Consider the following 21,396-nt stretch of genomic DNA (forward strand, 5'->3'; position numbering starts at 1 on the left):
CGGTCATTGGCCCGCATGCAAATGAGGCTGAGGCTGGAAAAACTTCGAAACCGAGATGAATGTTCTGTTTCATTTTATGAATTTAAATCTCTCCTGGAATCATCTTCATTGAATTGAACTGTGATAAATCAGTTTTCATCGTCGTTAATCATCATTACTTAACGTGTTTACGTCGTATAACTGGAAGTTGATACCATCTTGTCAAATACAAATTCTTTTATCAATTTAAAGTATATGAAAACTTGGACTTCTCGACTTGTTAGTAATTTCATTTGAATATTTTTGTATTTTGAACATGTTGTCAAAAATTATATGTTACTTTTGAAAAGGTTGGATACTTGAAAAACCCCAATTTGATCACTATAAAAATTTAGCGAATAAAACATTCCCTTTCTCGCAGCGAGGCGAGATGGGAAAGAGAGATCAAACGATGCAATGAGGTGCATCCACCGAGTCACCATTATCCGGTCGACTCCCCCCAACCCACCTCGGGTGCGAAGTTGGCGAAGATTACGTATCTTCTTTCCGCCCAATGGGCACGACTGTCGCCCCGACAGCGATCCGCACATTCCACACGGTTCAATAGAGATGACGTTCACTCAACTGTGCGCTCCATTCGCCTCGGTTCGCTAGTATTCGTTCGGTTGGTGGATGCAAAATTCTCATGGAAGGAGGGTGTTCAAGCTGGGAGTCTAAGGGGTTGATTAGAGTTTTATTTCCATTTGCGATTGCGAAAGTACTTGTTTTCTTTGTGCTTTTGAGATGCCATTTCAGAAGAGGATTTAATGTCGGCATCATTTCCGAAAATACTTCCCTTTGGCTAGGTTCGCTAGAGTCCGACCCGGGAGTTGGTAAAACAATAGACCGACCGATGGACCTGATATCCTAGAAATTTTCAACGTTTATATCTCTTGCTCCAACTTAAGACTATTGTTTTTCTTTTTGCACCTCAAGGTTTTGAATTTAATTCATCGATCTTTATATAAGAATGCTTTAAGTTTTCCTCTAGTTTTTGCTTCCCTCGGTTGGTCTTATTTAGTCTCCACAAAAAGCCTCCACTGAAGCAGTTCAGAGTGGCAGCGTTTAGAGGTTTTATCGGGAGGGGGAGTATCTGATTAAGGTTAATTTTCCGGCTCGCTGAAAAACCGATGCTGCTTGTAGGACACCGAATCTTCCAGATTTATGAATAATTCAATTATTTTCGCATTGCAGGGCAGCACCGCTCCGAAGGTCTTTGCACTCCTATTGGGAACGTTTAGGGCCGACGGCCGTTTCCGAAGCGGAACGAAACTTGGTTCTACTTTTCTTATTTGCATGTTTGAATGATGAAGAAATATTTCGCTTACAACGAACTTCGTTGGCGATGAGCTCTGGGAAACTTTTTGGCAAACCGTTGGTGGGGTTTTTTTTGGCTTCGTTCGATTGATAGCACTTTCCCGTCCGTAATGGGCATCGGAGTAGCTTGATCAAGTTGCAATGTTTGCTACTCTGGAATCTGTGACCTGTTCGGAACAAAGCGAAGATGGCGAAAAAGAAAGGAAAAAGAGTCTCATTGGGAGCTACTTGAAAATCTGCCAAAGATGTTGTGAAGCATAGAAAATGTCTACATCCCAGGACATTCGTTGGCAACTTTCAATCTCCCTAGGGGAATTTCCCTTCCAGGAGCAATTAGTGATGGTATTTAGTTATTGTCGTTATGTCTTTATTAATTCTTTCATAGAACCCCGCTCCAAAGGCCGGAGGAGATTTGTAAAGCTGCGAAACTTCTTGAAAGAGCGCCAGAATTACTCCCGACCTTTTCCAAATCAAACCTCCGCCTCTGAGCAACATCGTGCGATGTGCGGGAAGTAGGGCACCTTCTAGAAAAGCTTCCAGTCCTTGGCAGCGCTTTTCAGGTGTTCGGAGAATGGTTCCAACAATGGTTGTCCTAAGTGGAATCAAACTAGCCTAAGTGTGCATTTGTCTTGAAACCGAGAGAACCTTCGAAAAGTGCCTGCCTTTGCTTCTTGTTGGCGACGTTTACAGACTTGTACTGTTTTGTGGAACAAGAGAATGAAGTTTGCGAGGAGGAGTTAAGGAGCAGCGGAATGTCCACCGGAACGATTGATAGAATAAAATCTCTGTCTCCTGATGCCGGCAACATCGTCCGCTAAATCGCTGCTGACGGTACGGATTTAGACGCTGCCTGTGTTTGGACGAGGTTCTCTGACCAGATTTTATCTACAGCGATCTTATTTAGTCCACACAGGCTTTCGGTACATCTTAACCGTTGAGATAAGGAAAAGCTGCCTCATGGTAGGCTGCTGAGTTGCTATAAAAATCACCGATGAAAGAAAAAAAAAAAGTCCATCGTCCCCGCGAGTTACGGCTCAAGACAATCCATGATAGCGAGCTTATTATCTCATCCCGTTTCAATTGTCTGTCGAAGTTTTTCCTTTCTATTCGATTGACAATATTTTTAGCCGGATGTTTCCGGATCGAAGCAGACAAGAAACATTCCTCCTCATGTTTTACGACCCTGTACTGTGATGTTGGCCCTAAATGCCATTGCGGGCGTTGATCTCGTTAGCTGAGTGGATATGGTGATATTGATCGCTGGTTTTGTCTTTTCGCAGAACAATAGGAGAGATGGTGGTTTTTCGTTACGCAACAGTAAAGTAAAATCAGCTTTCGGATGCTGAACAGCAAAGCCTACATTGTCAATAATAAGATGATGGATGTCGGTATCCTGTATATCCTCGTATTTGCGGAATTACGGCATAATGTAATGAACTTTTTACTCCAAAATCACGTTTGTTTGGCACGGCCTTCGTGAGGATTTTTGTAACGTCTTCAAGGCTCCGCACCTTCGCACGTGCCCTCGCGTGAGAAAAGGCCAAATGCAGACACACAAAGTTCGGTATTTTGTGAGCATCTGCACCGTAAGCTTTCCTACGAATTCAATCATGCCTTTCCGTCCCCTTCCCGTTTCGGTCGCCGAAGGTCAAGAAGGTGCTGGAGTGAATCTTCGTTTTATGGTGCCTGATTTGGTGTATATTTATTGGATTTGCACCGATTTACACTGCATTATTTATGTACGCTTTGTTGCTTTCGTACTCCATGTTTACTCTTTTATGCCACTGGCAACTTTTTACTTTCGGTGGAGTAGAACTTGGATATTATGTTGGTGTCTAAAGTTTGGTGTAATGGACTTTTTACTCTCTGCTGGATGGAATAAGGATCTCTTCTTTTCTTCATTTCTTTCATGTTCAGAGAAATAAAGTGACATTTGTTACTGCTTTGCTAATATTGTCAAGAATTGGTTCGTGTTTGTTACGCAAACCTTAGGTAAATGTAAAATTCATCTCGCTAAAGGTGGTACACAAGGTATGCAATTATGTTTTGATTATGACAAGCGGATAAAAAGGGGGAAAACTCGTTTACGCTTGAAGTGTTTTAACGACATTTTAACAAGCCTTTTTCGAGTTGCGGCTTAATGTGACAATGATTTGCTAAGCAACAGGCTTGGAAAAGCGTCGTTCTGGTAGCACTTTGGTTTTATTTACAGCGAAACAGCTCGTTCGAGATATGGGTACTGTTTCAACGATAAAACCTTTTTTTTCAGGTAGAACGGAATGGTTTTGGTTTTTTCGAGATTATCGTTTTGTCATTAGCAATTTGGGAGCCTCGAGTCAAACAAGCCGAATAAGTCGAATCTCCAAGTGCTGCAAGTGTTTTCACCTGGTATCTTTTTTATATCCGTGAAAATTCTTCATTTGAAACTGATAACTTTCTCCATTTATTATTATTGACAGTATTTTTCTGTCATTTACTGCGTCGTCAATGTGGTTGTTGGTCACACGCCACCTTGTTCAAGTGTGTCTTTGGTGGCGTAATATACTCAAGAAAAGGATAAGCATATTCACTGTTCGGCGCATTTGTTTCAACGCGGGGAGACTATGAGCTGTTTCTGCTGAAGTGGGTGATGTTCGTTACGTTTGAAAAGGTGCTGATGTTTGAATGTTAGTACGTTGCTGTTGCTGCTGTTTCTGATAAGATAACACTGCTCGTTTGTTTTGTGTAGCTTCATGCTCTTAAGAAGTTTGCCGTAGGATACTCTTATAGTTTGTAGTATAGGGTTTTACGTAAGGGACTTAGGGTTTATCAGTTGTAACTACAGTTATTCAGACAGAACATTTTACATAACAAACGATGAATATATTTCTAACAATTTCTATTTCTCTTTCTCTTTTTAGGGTTTAGCTGATTTTTCAAATCGAAGCACCAACACCAGACCATGATGAAGACCGCTGACAACAAGGAAACAAATGCACACCATAAACAATTAAAATGCGGTAGCTCCGTAAACTAATCGTCCGTAATTTGTCATCTGCTTTCGCGTGCCATGCCGGGATCAGGTCCACTTATCTACGTTGAATTATGTGCAACAACTTGGCGCCACATGTAATCCCCCGGTGGAGGAAAGCAAGAAAAACAACCAGGAATACAATGAAAACAAGCTGGTCAAAACTGGTCTTTTTCCTGGCATAAGAAGCGGGGGTTCCGTACTCTCTTCCAACGAGCCGAAGGAAATTGTATCGAACGAGCTGGCATAAAGGAACGCGCACCAAATCGCCATAAGTCAATTAGTATTGGGTACCAATCGCGAACGTTAAAAGGCCCTCCTTTAGCAAGTCCGAAGGGAAGGAAAATAGGCAGGAAAAAGGCACGAGCACCGAAAACAAAAAAAAAACATGCACTGACGCCACCGCGACCGTTTGGTGTAGTGGAAAACCGGTCGTCGAGAAAATGCACACACAAAGTGAGGGGAAAAAAACACAACACGACGCGTCACGGCTGCGGAACGGAGAAAATCGAAAGTGAAATCGCGCTAAATTGCAGCACGATGCTACTTCCTGCTCGCACCGAACTGCCGTTCCCCCCAGTTCCACCCTGCTCTATCATTCACAGTGCGCCAGATTAATGCGTCCGGCGGACACCGGTGGAAACACTCTCGCCAGCCCCGCCAAACATGTGTTTCGAGCGGTAGCTTAATGCCACACACCGATCGGCCCCCAGCATCCGAGCCCTACAAAACGGCGCGGAGTGCAGAAAAGCAACCGGAAACCGTCGCCCCAGAGACGGCGCGCAACTCCCAGCCAGCACCGTTTTCCTCGCCGAATGAAAATGGTTTAATTTTCAGCTCGAAAATAATAAGAGCAACGTCCTCGCGAAACGCACTCGCGGCAGGGAAGGAACCGTTCGTTCGAGAGGAGTTTTCTTCCCAATGCTCTCGTAGTCATTTGCAGCATTTGGTGGCGAATGTGTTTTTCCCGCTACTCTCCATGCATCCGTCGTTAATGTGTGTGTATGGCGATGGAGGTGCTAAAATGGCTACCAATAAATACGGTAGCAAACATTAGCATCTTGCAGCCAAAGTCGACGGAAGCTGCGATTACGCAGCTGTTACGCTCTTCTCCTTCGGGCTTGCGAAACGGTCGAGTTGCCGAGTCGAGTGTAATTTCGACCACTTGACGCGGCCCTTCGGGAGGTTTCACACAATTTAGCTAATCTCTTTCACGCCACTAGACGATTGGAGCGAGCGTCTTTATGGGGGTGCACGGTGGAAATCCACCGAGTGGTCGCAATTTGTGTGCGGATATATTGCAAATCATCAAATTTCGATTGTTACAAAACGATAATCGAAGCGTTAATACCATTAATGCGAGTCAAATGATGATGATTGCCATTCGGAACCGGATGCTCACGGAGTCCTAATGTTTACTCGAAAGTTATACACTTCAAGAAGTGACCGTTGATGAAATGCGTTGGTACAATTTTCCGCGTCCAAAGCATACTGACTGACCTGTCCTATCTGCCGGGACTGATATCGTTGGTTTTCTTTTTCGCCAACATTTACGCACCACAGCAAAATAGTGTTTTGCTCGCGCTTATCGTGGGAAGCGGTACCGTTCTATTACGTTACATTTTCGCCTCGTCTCGCCGGGCTAATGTAATTGTGTGGCGGACAAAGGTTATCTGGGCTGGAAGTAGTATGCGCAGCACGTGCGCGTTATAATTATTTCCTAATGGTGTGTCTTTTTGGCAAGGGGGATGGGTCTGTTTGTCGCCACGGAACGGTGCGAACGGGAAGTGAGCAAACGCGCGAGAAAAACATGTAATGTCTGCCGGCAGCTGTGATATTAGTTTTATTTTTCGTGGCGCTCGGATGTGCGGTCAGTGTGTTTACTTAATTTTCCCCCCACCTTCTCGCCTTAGTTCCGCTATACTACCCGCAAAGTAATTAGTGTTCGGCGGCAGGAGTAAGTGTGTTTGTGTATGTGTGTGCAGCAGCAGAGTGTAGCAGTAATTTTCTTCGCGTAGTGCGCGTCCCATTTCCGGTGCATCCGATGTGAGTGATCACGTACGCGCCCGTCTTGTGGCATCGGTTGCAGTGATCGGTGTGCCTGTGTGTGGGTAGGTGTGTGTGTTTGCGGGGAGGGAGAAGGGAAACGAAGAAGTGCGACCAGTGCGGGAGGGAGACGGAGGGTCGACGGAAAACGGAGAAAATCGCCGCCAACATTAGCAGCCAGGATCCGGGCGAGGGGGAGCTTGCGGCCCGCGGCTCCGGTGCGCCGCTGCTGCGTTCGTCGGGAGTGGGCTGCGTCCGTGCGTCGGCCATCGGTGGTGGTGGTGGTGGTGGGGGTGCGCCGTGGGAGCAGTACGCGGCCAGCGGAGCGATGTCGCTCAATGGGCGCGACCTGATGAAGCAATCGCCGGCCGACTACAACCAGAGCGTGCTGACGATGCAGAAGTCGGTCACCATTACGGTGACGCCGCAGCGCAGCAACTCGATGGACCTGCTGAACTTCGAGGAGAAGCGGCAGCTGATCGCGTCCTCGCTGTCACTCTCCGACATCCTGCACGTGAGCCCGGCGGCAGCGCATGTGGCTAAGGAGGTGGCCGCCAGTACGGTGATTGGTAAGTTCGGTCGCCCCATGCCTCTTTCCGTCTTGGGTGACGTTTGTCCGGCATGACTCATTGGGGGTTATAAAAATACATTGCAAGCTCCAAGAGACTTTTCTCTACAGAAGAATTACATATGTTACATGAAAAGCTGTCAAATAAGAACGGATCAATTCCTGGTTGTATCTATCTGGTCTGGGGATCTAGTATGTATAAGTAATGTGTTATAGTTAGAGTTGTGTAACTCAGATTCAGATTCATGAATCTGAATGAATCTTTCAACAAAATTAATGATCCTCAGGGCTTCATGAATCTTCAGGGAATCATAATTTGCGAAGGATTTTAAATCCCTAAATGAAACCGATGACATGACGAACATATTGCCAAACTGTCAATTCCGTTGGAACACATACTTCTGCAAAGTTTGCCGCTGTTCGTGCTTGTATCCCACATGCATTTGGAAACGACAGCATGTATGTGTTTTTAAAAAAGATATTGATTTACAAATCCCTGAAGATTCGTGAATGATTCTGAATGAATCTTCCGTAAAAGATTCACGTGAATTAATCTCGTCGAAAGATTCATAGGACCCAACACTAGTCATAGTCGAGATTCAATTCTAATTTGTTGGATCGATCCCAGAGCGGATCCGGATCAACAGCTGGGATCGGATTTTCACATCACTTGTTACACTTTTCATGCGAATCGGATTTGCATTTATGAATTGAACTTCATTTTTTAGGATTTTGAAAAATTCCATCGTGAAAAACTCTATCTCTCAGATTTGTTGTTGGCTTGAATACTGTTTTTGACACAGGATCTTCCTTACTTTCAGCGTGCGCCAAACCAACTATGACTTGTGGCGCAAGGACCACCAGCCTCGGTAGCACGAACGATTGGCAGCAATTATTTTTGCGTCGATTATTATCCCCCTTACGAAGCATTAGCGGGTTACGACATTTGCTGTCTTAGCACACCGTGCGTGGGGAGGAAAGCTCTGCTCTGCGTGCTGACCGCCGCTTCCTATCGCTGCTCTCGCAAGTGAAAGACGTAACCTTTGCCACAGGCGGCTAGCATTAGTCAGATGCTTTATTGGTTCGGTTCGTGTTTCTTCCTTTGCCGTTTGTTGTTGTTTTCGTTTTGCAATGCAAATACCAACCATTACCGATCGCGGAACGGTCCACTGGCGTTGGAAACGCGCGTCGCTGGTAAGCGCGGATGGAACTGATGATTTGACAGATTGTCATTCATTGCACCGTCGAATGCGTCAATTACGTCATGGACAGCGAACTTGCCCAGTCCATTTCGTGTTTTATTTGTTGGTTTTTCATACCTTGTCTGTCTCTCTTTCTTTTATTAAACATGTTTGTCGCTGCATTAGGTCATGTGAACATATTTATGAAGCAGAACTCTACGTTTGTTGATAGATCGTCGCTGAACTGAAACGCACTTGTCCAACAATCAATGATGCAAGTAGCAAAATCAAATCGACTTTTCAATGTCCAAAGGGTGTATTGTTAAGAAACATTTAGACAACATTCGTCGCATGGAAAGAAAAAAAAGTAAGGGTAGAATGGCATCGTCTTCAGACGTTTTGATTGCGCAGACAAATTGACACCGTATGGCATGATTTGTAGGCAATCACTGGAACCAAGGCACCCTGATATTGAACATTTGGCCAACATACCGACGACAGACAGAATGCACAGAGATAAGCTGCATAATATAAGCCACACAAGCCGACAAACGGGCAGACGGGCGCGTGAGATGATGATAATTAGATTATCGCATTCGCAGAAGGAAACGCCTGAACTGTTGGTCCTGTTTTTGGTCGATGATAATGACGGGGCCACGATTTTGCCACTGAGTGTTAATCTCTAGCCTAGTGGCTCGTTTTCATAATATGGTTCAATCTGGGGAATTTTATTCCTACCAGGAAAGTGAAACCCCAGGGGTTGAGCGTGTGGCGCTTTGGCGATAAGCGACGTTTTCGTACGTGTGGCATTTTTTGGTACATATTTTATAGCTACAGAAGAGCACAGATTAATGTTCGGTAACAGGTTTATTGAATTTATTAATTTGAAGCCTGTAACGAAGTGTTAGGTTTATGAAACAGAGAGCCATCAGGTTGTGTTGATAGATGCATTAAATCATGACCCTTGGGGGAACTTTATAATAACTACGTATTACGCCTTGCCTAGTTGTTATTCCATACATATTGATTTCTATGTTTGTAGGGAATCGACATGCACAAACACTCAATAATCAATTTCTAGAATTAACTGCATTTACTGTTCGTCAAGAGTGAGAAAGAATGAAAAACAAAGGAAACAATGTTAGTAGATTTATATGTAACCATTTTTTACTGTCTCCTGCCCGCTTCAAAATTGAATCAACTCATACCATAAATAATGTGCACTTTATGTGTGAAAACTGATTATGTAACTGCTTACTAAAAAAACCCCAGTCTAACACATTCCCTACAAACATTGGACAAGCGATCGTGTCAAACGGAGATCTGATCGATCTCGGATGCAACACGCGTCGGCTACTTTTAACGATGATTGACAAGTCTCACTTCTGGTAAACAGCTTCGTTCACGCGAGAATGCACCTCGAGGTGACGCATTGTTTAATCACGCGAAACGAGTAATGCGATAGGAATCGCTTCACCAATGGGTTCTGTTCATCGCAGCGCAAAGTCGCAGTGCGAAGTTACAGGAAGGAATTGAGGGGGGGAGAGATAGATTAAGTAAATTGTTATTGAAAACTTACACGATTGCTCAATGCATCGCCGCTGCCCCCATGTTATGTCGTAGGAGATGGTGTTCGATATTTCATTGACACTTTTTTCTATGATCTCTTTTCGAGCGCAAATTGAAAAGAAGGTTTGCTTGCCTTTAAAAGCTTCCAAAGGAGTTACTGATTTTTCTCCTTTCGCTAATGATGATTCCAAGTACGTCATTGGGAAGGTGTTAATCATTTATTTGTAGATAAATCACTTATCGCTTCATAGCCACTCTTGGACATTTACTCTATCAGAAACAGATAATATTTTTGAGCTGAAATATAAGATTCAAAACTGTTATGTATGTACCGAAACATGACAATACGTAAGACATCGATATTGATTGCGCATTTGTGTTCGATTGAGAAGGCTCATTCAATGTTACTACAAAAAAGTAAATTTCTAAACATATTTTAGTAGCAAAGAGAAATATTCTGTAGATTCCAGTAATATGACACATGAATGTGCCACCATGGTTAATTAATTTTAGGTAATGAGAAATTCTCGATGTTCCCAATGATTTGATTAATTTTCCCGCGATCCCTCTTCCAGAGCCATCGACGGACGCCACTGTCGGTATGAATGGAAGTTTAGCAATAAAACCATGCGGGAAGTCATAATCATGTGGGAAGGAAATACACACTAACAGTGAAGAGAAGAAGCAGAAGAAAGTCTGTACGAAAAATCTCGCTCCAATAATCGACGGACAATCACGGCATATTACGAAAGCGGGAGCAGAAGACGTGGCGTAGCTCGGTGACGGTCAGTGGCGTAGCTCGGTGACGGTCTGTTGAGATTGATCTCGTCTCGTCCAGTGCGAAGGATATAACAGCAGACCCAAACCCATCCCCCCATCCTCCACACGAACTACTCTTCCCTTCAGGCCATTTGCTGCAGTCTGAGAGCTATTACTAATGTCCTTCAGGGCGTTTTCTTTATGGCGCTGTGCACGACGGGAGCACGATCATTTACTATGGATGGGCAGAGGAAAAGCAGCAGTCGAGGGCCCTTCGGTTCGTGGAAAATATTATGAATAAATGGGGCATGTGAAGGTAGCGGGAAGGAGATTGGCGATGGCTTCGAGGGGGTGACAGCGTGTGGGAGGGTAGTGAATGAAAGAACGTTTAGCTTTTTTAGTGGCCCGGTTGATTGTACTGTCAAGAGGTTATTCGAACCTCGTCGTTTGGTGGAGGAGGTGGTGTATATTGTGTCGGAAGTGCAGGACGAAAAAGAGTGGTCCTTCTTCAACCACCTTCCATTGTTCATTGAATTCAACTGCTTATTTTTAATGTTCGATACATGTTGCTCACAGAGTGACATATTTCGTTATTTGATTGATGAGTTTTGATATGTGTAAAGTTCTCTAAATATTTCATTATGCACCCATCGTGCTTCAATTTCATACACACTTGTTTGTGTTTCCGCTTTCCTAATCAATTGATTGATTCTGCTTGAAACGTCGTAGCGAACGTACATCCAAACCCACTTTCCTTCTTGAACGGTTGGATATGCCTTAGTCTCCTTCAATGCCATAAGTGATTTTATTAAGAAACTGGTGTGTAAAACAAAACGAAAACAAAGCAACAAAACATCTCCAGTGGCTCTGCATTTATCGGAGGTTCCATCGTGTGGACGCACCTCGGCTGCTGATGGTGGCCGGCAAAAATAGATCCAAAGATTATGATTGATTGAAGTTAATTAATTGGAATTGGATAAATCGACTATCGATGAAACGGTTCGTCGATGCGGCGGCGAACAGTAGTCGGGGGACGGTCGGTGTGCTTGTGCGAGGTGAGGAAAACCCCCCAGCTCGAAGGATAAGCATAGTGGAAACCGTATCAAGCATAGAACGGGAATCGAGTGCACATCGATTGCAAGATCCGCTGGGAGGGGTGTGTGTGTGTTTGTGTCTGCATTCCGGGCATCGGCTTTACTGCGCCCTGGCCGGTATCTGTCATTCGGCTCGAGCCATGACCGGCAGATCGATATGGTACACTGTTGGTCGTACTTGTATGCTGAGCTGAATTACAGGGGTTTTCAAATGATATCGTAACGGTAGCAGCATTTATTCCAACTGCAGCACATGATATTCCAATAGCGTCAGTTGATCACCAAAATAAGTAAAAAAATTACATGCAGTTAACATGAAAATTAATCAGCACTGCTTGTTTAAAAATTCCTTTCGATTTTTAATGAAATAAAAGCTATTCATGTGAGATGAACCCACGTGATATGTTGCACTAACTTGAAGTCTCATTCGTGCGATATACGTTTATAGTTTCTAGTTACGTACATCGCTCGACCTGCCATACCAGCTTTATAATATCAACTGCTACGATTCTGAATTCAACTGAAAAGTTATAATAAACATGATTGCGTTATAAAATCAACTGGCACTGTTGGAATATAATGTGCTGCAGTTGGAATAAATACTGCTACTGTTATGATATGACCTGAAAAATCCTGTAAATAGTAAACTCATAGTTTGATGGTAAAATGTAAATTACTATTGAAGTAGTTTATTATACTCTCAAAATATTGTCTTCTAGTGTATTTCCAATCATCGGGTGAAGTAATCGGTGTATATTGCATCCTACTACCCAACATTTTCCAATGAAAAGAGAACATTTTGCGCGGTGAGAGCATGAGATGACATCACGTTCATCTTTTTCGAATCCCTCAGGGGATGTCAACTCAACTTTGTGCGTAGAATTGCATGTTGTAGAATGGTTTGTTTAGCTCCATTTTGCTGGCGAGGGTCAACAGTGTAAGTTTAAGCTACCTAGTCTTCGTCTGTCGACCCCTGCTATAGAGGAAAATTGCTCGGCAACGGATGCACTTCAATATAGCTGTGGAGTTTTCATCGAAAATGAAAAAAAAAAATCGTTTAAACTTTTCCTACTTTTCTGCGCCAGTCTGCGCCTTGTCTGCGTTCGGCTCACGTCCTGCAAACCATCCTAATCCCACACCGGCTATTACCATCAAGGGTAAGGTTTTAACGTGACGGTGGAGACGTGATTGGATTCGGTTTTATTTTTTGTTCATTGGCATCAACATAATCCATCAGAAAAATCGACGACCACCGACGAAACGGCGTTCGGTCGATGGCTTAAAAAGCACGTAGCTTTACTTAAATATCGGAAAGGTTTTCAAAGACTCGCGGGAGAAGGTGTTGGTTTGATTTCTGTTATCCCATTAAATAAATCAGCTTAGAATGGTATTTTATTGATTGGATTAAAATGTCCAGTATGGCTCAAACTATTGAAGTAAAAAAGGTTTTAGTTGTTTTCTTTGCTTCTGTTAGCTTTAAATTGTCTTTTCCCAACCCAAAACTGGGGGTTGGTGAACTTGTTCACCTCAGTTACAACCGAAAAACCCTCCCGTTGGTGTTTTATACAGTACCAGCAGCTCGTTCTGGCAGTTTGTTTCTAAAACGTGAAAATTTGTTGAGCGTCCAAATATCCGCAAACACCACCACCACAACGTCCCTCGGGCGTACGTATCCGCCTGACAGGCTCAATGTGGATCAGGAAACGAAGGCGATCAAAAATGCGCATTGGCAAGGGCATCCAGAGCGAAGCAGAACAGCACTCAAACCCTCCAAACTGCCCCCGCTGGAGGGCATCAGGTGGTAAAAGTTTCACTCGTTTCACTTTGGTATGTGTATTTTCATTTTCTGCCCTAGCACAAGGAGCAAGCGAACGCAGGACGACAAAGCCACGTGTAATCCTTCAAGCGTGTTGGTTTTTTTCCCTTTCTCGTCCTTTCGTTCGTTTTCTCTCCTTCGCTTTCCTTCACGGCGTTTTTCCTGAAGTGTGTACCACTCGACGACCGTGACTTTGCAGGCGAACGCTTTGGCCGACAACTGGACAAGCTTTTCATTATTGCTTCTCGGTTCATTAGAACTTTTGTGTTGTTTACTTGAAGTTTCGGCGGGCCAAAAGCTGGAAAAAGGTTTTTGGGGTAGGTCTTTTTTTGTTTTTTTGGCTTGGAAACATACTTTGTTACTTTTTCGGAGTAACGAAAACATGACCAAATGTGTTTTCCACTGTACCGGTCTGGTAAATGTTTGATACTTTTGCTTTTTTATGCTACAGTATATATAGTTTCTAGGGCATTTTTGTCGAACGAAGTGTTTTCAAGTGTATTATCTTATTTTCTCTTTTTCTCTTTTTATTTAAAAAAGGATACTCGCTAGAGTGTCATCAGTTTATTGAATACTGTAGTTTTGTAAGCTTTTACTAACCTAATCGTTAACACTGGTTTACAATTCGACTATTACAGTGACACACATTTATATGAATAAATAATAGAAAAATATATTGATTCTGCAATCGTAAGAAATGCAGGTTCGCTCATCAAACCGAATTCGAAATTTTTACACGAGATCAACTGTACAACCGCACGATGAGCTAACAGTCGTTAACGATAAATGCCAGTGTCAGTCATCGGTGTGGAATTTTGACCACTTTCGCAGCCATATCGAATCATCCCGATACCAGCAAGCCAATCTTCCGAAGAAATAGTGCGTGAAGCGTTCCGATCGTTGGGGACTGGTTTTTCGGTGAAGGTTGGCGATCGATCAGCAGCTGGAATCCTGGCTGCGTGATTTCGGAGCTTTAAGATCGTTTTGTTTTCTTCCTTCGCTTCCGCCGCTTGCCCGCCGGAGTGTCTCGGCGCAAACCTTTTCCCCTTGCTCTGCACCCCATTTGAGACCGAAGACGAAAAGGAACCGGTTTTTGTTTCACCTTCTTTGCGTAGTTTGGTTCTGCCGGAAGGCCATCGGTATCCAGCGTTCGTTTCTGTGTGTGTGTGTGTGTGAGCATCGGTTTTATCTCTCCTTTGGCACATGTCCGCAGTTTATGCTTAACGTAAGACAAAAACATAACAAGAAAAAACTCCACCTGAGTTCGTGGGGTATGGTTTTTAACCCTTTCCACTCGAGCGGCGCCGATACGGCGCCCAACAGTAGCGTAGCACCAACTCGAGCGGCGCTGCTACGGCGCCAAGCCGGTTGAAGCTGGTGAGCCGATCAAGTCTTACTCAATTTGTAGTTCTTGATCCACGCGCTTCATCGTTAAAAGTGACATTTTTATATTTACGATTAATTCATGAATAAACTACATAACTGTAAACTTTTTCTACGCTATTGCAGCTTTTTCAAATGTATGGCAACATCTAAAAGGGCATGTCAAAAACGCATTGCTTGCATTGAAACTGCCTATGCTTGACATATTCCAAAATTCTGTGGGTTTTATGCAAATGTTTGATTTTTTACAATTGATACTATTCAACTCTGATTATATACCGCACCATCCTTCGATTATTTCGTCATGGTTTTTGGCAAAAATTGTTATAAGATGCAGTAAACATATCCGTAATTGTCCGGTTACAATTGAGTACTTGTCGATCTTTTAAAAAAAATGATGAAGTCTATATAATTTTTGTTTAAATATGAAGGGAAACCTTGAAGATTCAGGCCCCGTTGCGGGATCGGGGCCCACCGCGGCGGCTCAGTCCGCGCACCGTTAAATCCGCCGAAATTTGGTCAATTTCCCCTCGAGTTGCTGGTGGGCTTAGGCGAAAACGCTCTCGAGCGCAAAGGGTTAAATGCTGTCATGTAGGTAAGCTTCCATCTCGGAGGCTTTTTTCGCGTCATTTTGTGGCACACCCTAAACAAAATATTTAACCGTTTTCTTACCCCACGACTATGGTTTTTGGTTTCACAGGTGAGCTTGTGCTCATGAGGTTAATGTAAATTTTATTGGCACGTGCAGCAATCAAAGCGGGGGGATGGTAAATGGTGAAGTGATGAGTTCTCCAGTTCCCCGCCAGAAGAAGCAGCGAAAGAAAAGAGAAGGTTGTTGATGAAGTTCAAGATTGTTGTGGTATGATTTTTTTTTTTTTTTGTTATCTCGTTTCACGATAAGCGACTCTTTTACGCTTCCCCCTTTTCTGGTGTGCCTGTTTTATTTCTTTCTCATTTTGCACAACACACACACACACTTTGCCTTGATGATAAATGATGATGATCAAGGTTATGCTGTAATGCTTTCCATATATGAAGTTCACGGGTGGTGGTTGAAGGTTGCCCTGTCTACGCTCCACCGAGGAAGGGTTTTTAATCGTCTTAAAAATGCCAAACTCGCTACCAACTTACCTTCTCTTTGGAAAGATTTTTTTTTGCCCGTTTAAAATTAATTTTTGTACTTTGAATCAAATCTCTTGTAGTGTCTGGTTTTGCTGATGAGGGGGCTACCGCTTGTGGTTTATTTGGTGATGAAAAATTTACTAACGATGGGGTAATTAAACCACCGTTAATGGGAAAGTCAAGCACGCAGCCATAAAACCCAATAAAGGCTGCTTTACGACGGTGGATACTTTCCCTGAAAAGGTTCGTTTTATTAAACAAGGAAGGATGAAAATCCTCTCGATCGATTCATTTGGTCGGTCCAACAGTTTCCGGTATGCGAATGTCTGAACCAATCGATGGACGTTTTTAATCGATTTTCTCGAGTGTAAAATGCACTCCGAACCGAAGTTCGCATGGGACTCGTTTTACTCTCGGGTTTTTCGTTGCGCTTCTACCGCGTCACACCATTTTGCGACTACCTACCTACCGGATCGTAATTGTTTTATTGAAGCCAATAAAATAATTAATCCACTCGCTTCTTTCCTTATCGGGACACACGCCATGTTGGTCGGAGTACCAAGAGATGCATATTCAAAAAGCATGTTCATATAAATACGGTAAAAAGTCATACAAAAAGGTAGTAGAAAGGCAGTAAAGTTATGAAGGTAAAAGAGAGGAAAGCAAATGATAGGAGAAGGAATCGATAAATGAGCTACGGTAAACTTTGAATGTTGCATACGAATAAAAGGAGAAATAATTATTGAATGGAACTTTTCAATTATTTCCCACCGTTTGTCCTATTATCGTACATCGTTTTTCAGGCCCTTGGACCAGTAAATACTTTGACGGAGGAAATATGACATGACTCACATGAAATTTGTGTATCTTCTACGTGCGTAAAAAGTATGCTTATACCTGTTTTGGAAAAAGTTGATTATACTACAAACCGGCAAAACAAAGGAGATTTGTGTTGGTAAAGAGACTTACTTCTTGTTTTCTTTCCTGGTGTATTCTACTCTGCTGCAAATAAAAATCCTCAAAGGAAAACCATTCATGATTGCGTATTTCATTTTTACTAATGTTTTTTTTTGCTCTTGTAGAATTACAATTATGCGTTTGTGCGAGAACAATTTATTCATCACACTCTTTCTCTACCATTCTCAACTATCGTTACAGCGACTAAAAAACAGAACGGCACCACGATGCGCTCGAACAGCCTCAATTCTGGTTCGCGGACGCCACCGTTGGAGCGAAAAAGCAGCAAATTTAGCGCCTTCGGGCGACTCTTCAAACCGTGGAAGTGGAGAAGAAAAAAGAAGAGCGAGCAATTTGAATCCACCTCAAAGTGTAAGTAGATTTGGTGTTCTGGTGTATTTGGTGCTTTTGTGTTTTAACTTATTTTTCCCGATAACGAATAAGTTGTTTATTTTGCTTGCTATTCAAAAGTAATTCGTCGTTTGGTCATGAATTAACTTTTGTTCAATTGAATACATTCCATGAAATGCTCATTTTTCTATTACCAACTCAATGTGTATCTTTTTAAAACTTTTCTCAATGACATTTTGATTGCATTTACTTTTTATTTTTATTTGCCATTTTTGTCTCATGTTTTGCTTCATTTACTAACTTGTCGTTCCAATTCAACTAACTGTTTGCCATTTTACACTTTGTTTTATGTTGCCATTTTACTTTGTTATTTTTTTATGAATGCATTTTTTTCCTTACTATCTATTTTCTTAATTTGTGTTTCCCTTTCTTCCCTGTTTGCGGCCGATCCCTTCGTTTCGCTCGCCTCTTGCTCGTTCACCGCGACTGCTCATACCGTATTTTTCTGATCCATGGCCATTCCCCACACGGTCTGCGTCGTCCTGTGAAAAAACAAAAATCCGTTTTCGCCTCCTCGCGAACGTGTACCGTGCAGCGCTTGAGCGGAAAATTTCAGTACGTGCCAATCGGGAAGAACTTGTACAAAAGGGTATTCTGCTGCCGGAAAGCCCAACATCTGCACTATCGATAGCTGGTAAGTAACGTAGCGCACCATCCACCGGTGCTGCGTCTTTCGCGGAAATTTAGTTGCCTACAGTATTTGCTTTCTTTCGTTAGTTTTATTAAGTTCGCTTTGTTTTAGTTGTTTCCTGTGTTTTTTTGTTACGTTGCTTTTTGGTTTTGCTGTATTATGATATGTTGTTTTATTTATTAAAATTTCGTTCTTGTTGTTTTGAAATAACATTCCTTAAGATTATGCAATGTGTATGTTAAAGTTGGAAGCTTAATATAATCAAGCCATTTTGGTTGTTGTATGTGGCATTACCTAATTTTTCTAGATAGTATTTTGAATCTGTAAGATAAAGGAAACAACTTTTAATCGGCATATTTACTTCCCGTTACAATTTCTTCCGCTTTCCCCGCTGATTATGTCCGCCTTCGAACGCTTCTGCCGCGCAACTTCACAACTTCATCAACGACAATCGCGACTCCACGACGACGCCGTCAACGATGTAAATTGTCGTCGAATGGTACACGATCATGTGATGATGCTTCGTTGTGCCATGCCGTGGTGGTGGGTTGTGCTCGCCCTACCCTGCTCGCCCCGCGCTCATCCCCTCCCCTAACCATCAACCACCTCTAACACTGAACCAAACAAACACCTATCAATCACGCCACACCGAAGCCATTTGCATCAGTCCCACGGAATCGGTAACGTGGTCCACCTCATCTCATAGGCAATTGCAAACGTTCCACCATCAGCCACCGCCACCGCCACCACCGACGTCGCTGCACTATCGGAGTCCAAGTAAGTGGTGTGCTGCCCACCATACTATGTGTGTTTTCTGCTCCACCATCCACTCTTGTTGCTTCCTGCTCCGAGGCAGTGTATGTTGGGTGTGCGTGGATTTGCTTCCTTTCCCATTTCTTTGCTTTTCTTTCCGCTGCCAAAAATCTTTCTACATGATGATGTTGTGTTGCCATTTTAGTCTAAATGCGTTGTTTATATCAATTCATGCAGTTTCAGCTGCAGTTACATTTCGTTTTCATTATTTGATGCATGTACATCCGGTGTAACTATTACGACTCATATGTTCATATTTTTCTTCCAAAGAATATTTCCCCACTCACGTTTATTTACATTTTCTGTAATTGCTTTGTTTCTGTGTTGCTGGTTCACCTTAACTTGCAAATATGGGTACTCGATCACGCTCTAAACATTAGAAATGTGTCATTTGTTTGGTTGAGTTTTTTTGTTGTTGTTGTTGTACTACCCAACCTTGTCTTTCGGATTGCAATATTGTATTTTGTTTTGTTCTTCATCTCGCGCCTGGTTTGGTTGAGGGGGGCCCCAGTTTCTTGGCTCGCTCAAAATCGCATAGGCGTATGGGAGGTGTTATTAAATTTAAGGCCTGCTCTTACCGTCTACGGGTGTGTTGGCCTCCTTTCTCTTTGTTTCCTCTCACACTGTTGTTTTGCAACGAGACTTGTCGTAGTTTTATATTCGGGCAGTTTGTTGTGAATGTAAATAGTTTCAACGCACGTCATAAGGCATGAAGATTAAGTTTATACAAGTCTGAGGAAAAGTTTAGTTAAATTTGTATATAGTGCATTCCTACCCACTATGTGCTCTGTGTTCTGTGTTCTCAATTTGTTTTTAATTTTCCCAAAGAAAGGACTGCATGATGTGTTAGGTTTTTCTTACATTTAATTTAAATGCATCGATGTCAGAATTAGACAGTATTACCATACTAACTTTTTTATTGAATTCAAATGAATTTCAAAGTCGATTACTAGCTGTATCGCACAATAGTCACTTCTGAGAGTAAATAGCCTAGATACACTCCACAATTAACCATTTCTCTGGTAATTTCACTGGACAATTCTTTTTTTAAATCGAAAAACTAATGAATATTCAAATTTTCGGCTTTCCGTTCAAAGCCGTTTACTAAGATTGCTGCAGAAAAATATACCAGACTGGCCGAGGTATAGACAGGCGGCTTTTAAAACACGGTAGCCAAAGCAAAGCTGAACTACCTTAGCTAATACACAAACCTGTACTGTTGCGTAGCACACCAGAGCCATCTATGATGCCGCTAAACATTGGTTACCCTAGCATGCAATAGGGTGCGCTGCATTTTTGTGAAATTGTATTGAATCTGCCGTTTAAACTTCATGGTTTTTAAGTGTGACGTGTATAAAATACTTCTTTATCTCCCCTTTCGTTTTAAAACATAAATTTGACTGCAACGTTACTTGTCTCCGTAAGAATAGTACTTTCAGAAGGTTATCCTTTGCACAAAGCTCGGTTGATAAATTAACAAACTAAATGCTTACACTGAGTACTAATTTGTGAACCTTCGATGTGATTTTTCCAGCGTGGATTGTGTATCGGTTCGTAGACAGTTTTAATTAATAAATGAAATCACATATAATCCACCCACAGGGATCGTTTATCCCTTTCTGCGAGAAACTAAACGGCACCCACCGTTGCATTGCGTATTAATTTATCATTGTTTTTGCTCTTTCCTCTCTCTTCCCACTTTCCCACGACACCGTATTGCAGACGAGGAGCAGGTCACGTTCTACAACACAATGAACGGAACGAACGGTGCCGTCCTGCCAAATCTCGCATCCTCCACCGCCGCACCAAATAGTAATAGCATAACGAACAACAATGTGCCTTCATCGCAATCGGCCCAGCAGATCGGCAGCCTCGGCGGAGGCGGTGGCACACCCGTTGGCTCCTTCAACCTGTCGGCCATCCTCGGGAGTGGCGGCGCCGCTCCCGGCCAGATAGGGGGCAGCGGGGGACCGCCGGGCATCGGCGGTGGTGGTGGTGGGCCGGGCGCGGGTGTAATCGGTGCGAACATGATCGGCGGCAGTACGGCTGGCAGTGCGTTGGCCAGCATTTTGACCGGAAGTGCTAGTTTAAGTGGTGCTGGTGGTGGTGGTGCATCGGGCGCCGGCGGGCCGGGAGGCGGACAGGGCCCGGGAAGTGTAGTGTCCGGGCTGGGTCATTCGCAGTCGGCGCACCAGATCGGACAGCCACCGCCGCCGTCGCTGGTGCACGCCCAGCTCGGCACGCATCAGGCGCTTCAGCAGCAGCTGCAGCAGCATTTCGCGAACGTGGCCGCTAACGCCAGTGCCAACATGAATCAAGGTAAGTGCCAAGTGCAGTTTCTTTTTCTCTAAACCACGGTCAATAACACTATTACAATTCCTTATCGGAACGGAACATTTTATACCCTTGTAAAGCAGTACTCTTTTGAAAAAGAACGCTTTTCGACTGCAAAGCATATTTCCACCGTATTTATATTTACTTTTGGAATAGGGAACATGTTTGGCATGGCGTTGCAAAAGGGATGTAAGGAGCATAAACATGTGTTGCTTGCGATATAACATTCTTTATCCGGCAGAATGCGAAAAACTCCTCACAACAAAAAGGAGCGAGTTGGTTAGCATCTTCGCAATTTTCCGCTTGGATATTTATCCTGCTTCAAAGAAAAATTATGCGTTTGGTAAATCATCAAATAAGTATTTTT

General features: G+C 43.1%; 1 protein-coding gene across 1 annotated transcript in view; it reads left to right on the forward strand.

The window, feature by feature from the left end:
• Positions 1–6,521: 6,521 nt before the first annotated feature.
• Positions 6,522–21,396, forward strand: part of LOC131294843 (AT-rich interactive domain-containing protein 1B-like) — an 84,874-nt gene continuing 69,999 nt past the window's right edge. The window contains exons 1-5 of the mRNA XM_058322892.1: positions 6,522–6,960; positions 17,042–17,212; positions 17,787–17,885; positions 18,537–18,659; positions 20,418–21,014. Of these exons, the coding sequence (XP_058178875.1) occupies positions 6,720–6,960; positions 17,042–17,212; positions 17,787–17,885; positions 18,537–18,659; positions 20,418–21,014 (1,231 nt within the window). The 5' untranslated portion in view covers positions 6,522–6,719. The remainder of the gene's footprint in view (positions 6,961–17,041; positions 17,213–17,786; positions 17,886–18,536; positions 18,660–20,417; positions 21,015–21,396) is intronic.

Source organism: Anopheles ziemanni, chromosome 2 (genome assembly GCF_943734765.1).
Source record: "Anopheles ziemanni chromosome 2, idAnoZiCoDA_A2_x.2, whole genome shotgun sequence".
In the NCBI taxonomy this organism is placed as follows: domain Eukaryota; kingdom Metazoa; phylum Arthropoda; class Insecta; order Diptera; family Culicidae; genus Anopheles; species Anopheles ziemanni.